The sequence below is a fragment of the Galeopterus variegatus genome, unplaced genomic scaffold (genome assembly GCF_000696425.1).
Source record: "Galeopterus variegatus unplaced genomic scaffold, G_variegatus-3.0.2 Scaffold3493, whole genome shotgun sequence".
NCBI lineage: Eukaryota > Metazoa > Chordata > Mammalia > Dermoptera > Cynocephalidae > Galeopterus > Galeopterus variegatus.
Genome location: NW_007729604.1, coordinates 187,661 through 193,940, shown reverse-complemented (window position 1 = coordinate 193,940; position 6,280 = coordinate 187,661). Strand labels below are relative to the sequence as shown.

The following is a 6,280-nucleotide window of genomic DNA, read 5'->3' as shown; positions in this document are numbered from 1 at the left end:
CAAACTATGCATCCTGAAAGGGATTAATATCCAGACTGTACAAGGAACTCAAACATTTTAATAACAGCAACAAAAATAATCCAATTAAAAAATGGACAAATGAGCTGAACAGACATTTCTCAAAGGAAGACATGCAAACGGCCAATAGGTACCTGAAAAAATGCTCAATATCATTAATCATCAGGGAAATGCAAATCAAAACTACATTAAGATATCATCTCGTCCCAGTTAGACTAGCTATTATCAAAAAGACAGAATAACAAATGCTGGCAAGGATGTAGAGAAAAGGGAATCCTTCTACATTGTTGCTGGGACTGTAAATTAGTACAGCCATTATGGAAAACCATATGGAGTTTTCTCAAACAACTACCGATAGCATTACCATATGACCCAGCAATCCCACAGCTGGGTATGTTCTCAAAGGAATGGAAATGATCATGTTGAAGGGATACCTGTACCCCTATGTTTATTGCAGATCTATTTACAATAGCCAAGATATGGAACCAACCTAAATGTCCATTAACAGATGATTGAATAAGGAAAATGTGGTATATATACACAATGGGCTACTACTCAACCATAAAGAGGAATAAAAATCTACCATTCACAGCAGCATGGATGAGCTTGGAGAAAATTATGTTACGTGAAACAAGTCAGGCACAGAAAAAGAAATATCGCATGTCTTCACTCATAAGTGGGAAGTAAAAAGTAAATAAATAAAGAGAGAAGAGAAAGAAACAACAATCACAAAAATACTTTGAACTTTCAGAAGGAAAGAACAGATCTGTGATTACTAGAGAAAGGAATGGCGAGGGGGATAGCAAGAAATTGGCTGATGGACACACAATAGCTAGTTAGGAAAAATAGCTTCTGTTTACTTGTAGTCGAGCTAGGCAGCTATACTTAACATTAACTTAACTTCATGTAATCAAATGGCTAGAAGAGAGGAGATCGAATGTCCTCAACACAATGAAATGATTATGTTTTGCAATGATACATATGCTACTTATCCTGATTTGATCATCCCATTGTACGTAGGTATTGATGTTCAACTCTGTATCCTACAAATAGATATAATCAATTGTATTTCAATTAAAAAAAGACAATAGGAGTCTATCCGTGAACATTTTGAAGGCCTCTTCTGTTACTAAAACTCAATCAATGTTTGTGGAGTGAATCAGTGAAGGAGTCATTGACCTTCACCCCACCCCTAATTCTTTCCTTTCCATGAACCAACATTTTGAAGGCCTCTTCTGTTACTAAAACTCAATCAATGTTTGTGGAGTGAATCAGTGAAAGAGTCATCGACCTTCACCCCACCCCTAATTCTTTCCTTTCCATGAACCGATATCTGATCCAATCAGTTAATCTGGAAACACCCTAAAACCCAATCAGGACTAAGTGGGAGGAGATTCAGGGATCTAATCACACATCACTTTCTGATTGGAAGGCAAAAAGGGGGATGTGAAAGGTTAGAAAGGTCCTTAAAAGCTTCTGAGAGTTCAAAGGAGACACCCAGGATCCTGGAGGCAGAGTCACTGCCTGGTTCTTCCTGAGGTCTGATCACACCGCCAACCATATCCAGACTTGGTAAGTCAACCACCTCCGTAAGACACCCACATTCAATCTACCTTCAGCCGGTCTCAGATGGTGACATTCAGCCTAGGATGGCACAGATAACTTACATTTTTTTTGTCTCTTAAGATTAGGAGATTTAAGGTTTTGGTTTATGCCTCTAAGTGCAGTTTTGCCTTCACCCCAAACATTTTGATTTGTGCTTTGGTTTTTGTAATGTCATATTGTTTTATTTTATTTTATTTTTTGGTGGCGGGGTAGCTTGTGCATGGCCTGAGAAGGATGCCTTTTCCTAGATGTTTCCCCAGGATTCCTCTTGTGGCAGATTCATCAGGATGAGCATCCGGGCCCCATCCAGACTCCTGGAACTGGCCACGCAGAGCCTGCTGAGGGACGAGGCCTTGGCCATCTCTGCCCTGGAGGAGCTGCCCACAGAGCTCTTCCCGCCACTGTTCATGCAAGCCTTTGCCGGGAGACACAGAGAGACCCTGAAGGCCATGGTGCAGGCCTGGCCCTTCACCCGCCTCCCTCTGGGGTCCCTGATGAAGACGCCTCACCTGGAGACCTTACAAGCTGTGCTGGAGGGGCTCGATGTGCTGCTTGCCCAGAAGGTCCGGCCCAGGTGAGGGTGACCGAGGTAGCTTGGTCAGAAGGGTCCTGGTGCAGTCAGGGATGTGGAGGGATGAATGGTGGACCAAAGAATTCGGTGGTGCCAGAGAGGACATTCCAGGAGGCCTTGGCCATTGCTGAGTTCCCCCTGGGGAAGGGCTTCTGGAAGTGTAGGACTGCCGACCATGCAGGGACAACTGAAGGAACATGTACCTGTGTCCTACCAGTGGCACTTAAAGGTACTAGAAGTAGGGACCAGAAATGATCCAAGGGGAAAAGGGGAAGAGAAAGACAGGCAGAAAAGGAAGTGGGGGAGGGAGCAGCTGATGTCAGGGACGTGGAGTGAAAGCACAGGGCAGTAGTTGGGTCCTTCCTATATTTTGAGACGTTCATCTGTTTTATCCACAGGAGGTGGAAGTTACAGGTGCTGGATTTTCGGAATGTGGATAGGAACTTCTGGAGAATATGGTCTGGAGCCAGGGCCCTTGGGTGCTCACCAAAGTCCACGATTAAGAAGCAAACAGCCGAGGACTGTCCAAGGACGGGGACAAAGCAGCCACTGAAGGTGTCAGTGGATCTTTGCCTCAAGGAAACAGCCCTGGATGCGTTCCACACCTGCCTCTTACTGTGGGTCAAGCAGAGAGGGAGTTCACTACACCTGTGCTGCAAGAAGCTGAGGACTTTTGAAATGCCCGTCCCCAGCATCAGGATGGTCCTGAACGTGGTGGAGCTGGGCTGTCTGCAGGAGCTGGAGCTGAAGTGCGGCTGCAGTCTGCTCGCGCTGGCAGGGTTTGCTCCCCACCTGGGCCAGATGAGTCATCTTCGCAAACTCGCTCTCTCCCACATCTACGTGCCTGCCTGCATTTTCTTAGAGGACAAGGTGCAGTTAGTAACCCAATTCACCTCTCAGTTCCTCAGACTGAACTACCTCCAGAAGCTTTCTATGGACTCTGTCTTCTTCCTCGAAGGCCACCTGAACCAGGTGCTCTGGTGAGTAAGAGCTTTCTCTGCAGACCAGAGCAAAGCCTTTCTCTATTACAGTCAACACAAACAGGCACCTACTGTGTGCCAGCCGCTGACCGTGTGTCCATGAAGGAGATTCTAGAATGTCAACCATGGTCTTGTTCACTTCTCTGTCCTGAAGCACAGTATCACATAACCACCCAAATGATGGCAGAGAGATGAACTGGGGTGCCTGCTAGACACACGGGCACCATGCTAGGAAGCTCACTGTTGGAGGGCTCAGGTCTAGTGAGGGTGGGTCTGTGACTTCTTCCTAAGGAAGCGTGTCAAAGTTAAGGTGACAGAAAATAGATAAGAGAAGAGGGTACTGAAGATAGAAAAGCATATCAAACCTGCGCAATTCCAAATATAGGCTCTGCACTCATCTGCTTTTAGAGCAGGAATGAGCCTGTCTCTAATTTCCTGCCTGCAGAAGCCTGTTTTGGGCTCCAGGTAAGGTGATGAAAATAGATAAGAGAAGAGGGTACTGAAGATAGAAAAGCATATCAAACCTGCGCAATTCCACATATAGCCTCTGCACTCACCTGCTTTGAGAGCAGGAATGAGCCTGTCTCTAATTTCCTGCCTGCAGAAGCCTGTTTTGGGCTCCAGGTAAGGTGATGTGTGGGAATCGCATGATTCTGGAGTGCAGGGTGCGGGAGCAGGAGGGAAGAACTAACTGCACACGGTGATCGATGGTTTGCTGCTGACACAGGGATGGGAGTGAGCCCTGCAGCTGGTGACCCGGCTGACGTTGCCAGATCCTGCCTGGGTTTGTCCTTTATGATGTCTCCTCCTAGCTTCGTCCTGCCCACACATGCGGTGTCTGCTTGGGAGATGAAGACAGGGAGCCTTACACATTTTGTGGATTTGTCCCAATTGCAGAGTGATGGTGGAAGGACTTAGCCTAAATTAGGACGGCCTTGAATGACAGTTCTCTTCAACATGAGCATCCTGGTGTTGACCATCACATGGTCAGAATGACCTTGGGCTTGGATGAAAAGGTCGTCTCCACCTTGAGGTCATTCTCCACCACCCTCCTCTTGCCACTACCAGTCCCCAGAACTAATTGCTTGGTCTCTCCCCAGGTATGTGAAGACCCCCTTGGAGACCCTCTCCATAACTCACTGCCTGCTCTCGGAATCAGACTTGAAGCATCTGTCCTGGTGCCCCAGCACCAGGCAGCTAAAGGACCTGGATCTGAGCGGCGTCAGACTGACCAATTTAAGGCTTGAGCCCCTGCAGGTTCTGCTGGAGAACGTGGCAGCCTCCCTCGTGACCCTGAGCTTGGAGGACTGTGGGATCGTGGACCCCCAGCTCAGTGCCATCCTGCCTGCCCTGAGCAGCTGCACCCAGCTCACGACTGTCATCTTCTGTGGGAACCCCGTCTCCATGGCCGCCTTGGAGAACCTGCTGCGCCACACAGCAAGGCTGAGCAGGTTACGCCTGGGGCTGTTCCCTGCGCCTCGGGAGAGTTATGACGCCCGGGGCTCTATCCACCGGGGCAGATTTGCCCAGCTCTGTGCAGAGCTGATACAGATGCTGAGGGGCTTAGAGCAGCCCGGGAGAGTCCTGTTCAGGACCACCCCCTGCCCTCACTGTGGCAACTGTGCTTTCTATGACACGAAGCCCAGTCAGTGTCACTGTGGGATACCTGCCTAGGTGAGTGCGTGGTCAAAAGCTCTTCTCTGGGCACTGGGAGGGTGAAGCATAGGAGGCAGTTCCATTGCAGAGGGAGTGCAGCAGCCTTGTTTCAGAAACCTGCTCAAGTGCAGGATTCAGGCCTGAGCGGTAAATGAGGGCGTTACCCCTGCATGGATGCTTGTAAAGAAACCATCATGAATAAAGGAAGCCTTAATGTAAACCATCTGTTGTTCTCTGTAATGACTGATCCCTTTTTCCTGCTCGAATCTCAGGAAGATCTAGTTACTGATGGGGGAAAAAGTCACTGAGTTGTCTGTGATCAATGACGTTCTGTCCTAGGTGCTCAAGAGCATCAAAATAAAACTTGAATATTTTGATTAATTCTCTCCGGGTTTTTACTTCTCTCTGGGCATCTGCTACCTCCTGGCTCACTTCTGTGTCTGTGCAGTGGGTTAGTACAGACAAAGTGCATTCACAGGGTCTGGGACAATAATCAAGAACCACAGCAGTAAACTTCTGCTCAGGGGCTCACGTTGCTAATCAGATGCTGAGACCGTGGCCATTGCTCATGTGTGGACCAAGGAGCCTTAGTTCCCAGCCTTTGGCTGTGGTAGGAAAGAGCTTCACTGCACAAGGCATGGTCCCCAACCTGGAAGTTACATCCACACTGTGTATTAGCCAGAGCCTCCGGGCCTGTCCAACTGTGCCTGACATCCTAGTGGGTTGTGGTCCTTTTTGCATTAAATTACTTCATGTCAGTAAAGAAATGCAAATTCTTTTTTAGTGAAATATTAAAATTATATAGGCATAGAAAACCTTTAAAATATTTTTATGCCACATAAAAAAATTATATTATTTTGGGGGCTAGGTCATATCCGTGAGAGATCGGCTTTCTTCCCAGAACATCATCCTCTTCCTGTCAAGGAAGACTCTCAGCATGTTTTGAAACCTGCATGTCATCAGAGGATGAATAGCAATAAAGTACCTGGGGTACATGAGCCACCTCACTGGTGCTGACTGGTTCTAACCAAAGGGCACCCACGTGAGGCTCCCTCTGAGGCTCAGGGGCTGGTGGTGCTGGGCAGGGACTTTAGGCAGGAGCTGTGGTTTCCCTGTGAAATGAGGATCAGGATGTTCAGCCAGCTCGTGGGACCCTTATAGGATCCAACAGGATGGTGCATCTTAGGGCTTGGCATGGGGCCTGGTATAAACACATCTATTCCTTCTTTTTCCTTCCTGGCAGAAGTCCCCAGCATTCTCCATCCTTCAGTCTTCCCCTATATTCCTGACACCAGGGGGGAGGGAGGAAGCACAGGACACACAGTGGCACTCAGCTTGTACCTAGGGCTGCCATTGAATCATGATTCACCCAAACAGCAGAGCTTTAGCTGCCAGCAGGGGTGGGGTGGGGAGGACCCAACTGGATTCATCTGTAGGGATCCTGGGATAA

The 6,280-nt window shown here is 48.1% G+C and overlaps 1 protein-coding gene across 1 annotated transcript; it reads left to right on the top strand.

Moving 5' to 3' along the window:
• The first annotated feature begins 1,546 nt into the window (after nucleotides 1–1,546).
• On the top strand, nucleotides 1,547–4,848 carry LOC103600877 (PRAME family member 12-like). Its single transcript, XM_008585208.1, has 5 exons — nucleotides 1,547–1,590; nucleotides 1,746–1,753; nucleotides 1,897–2,197; nucleotides 2,593–3,174; nucleotides 4,275–4,848. The coding sequence occupies exons 3-5, from the start codon at nucleotides 1,911–1,913 to the stop codon at nucleotides 4,846–4,848; spliced, it is 1,443 nt and encodes a 480-aa protein (XP_008583430.1). The 5' UTR covers nucleotides 1,547–1,590; nucleotides 1,746–1,753; nucleotides 1,897–1,910.
• The last annotated feature ends 1,432 nt before the right edge of the window (nucleotides 4,849–6,280 follow it).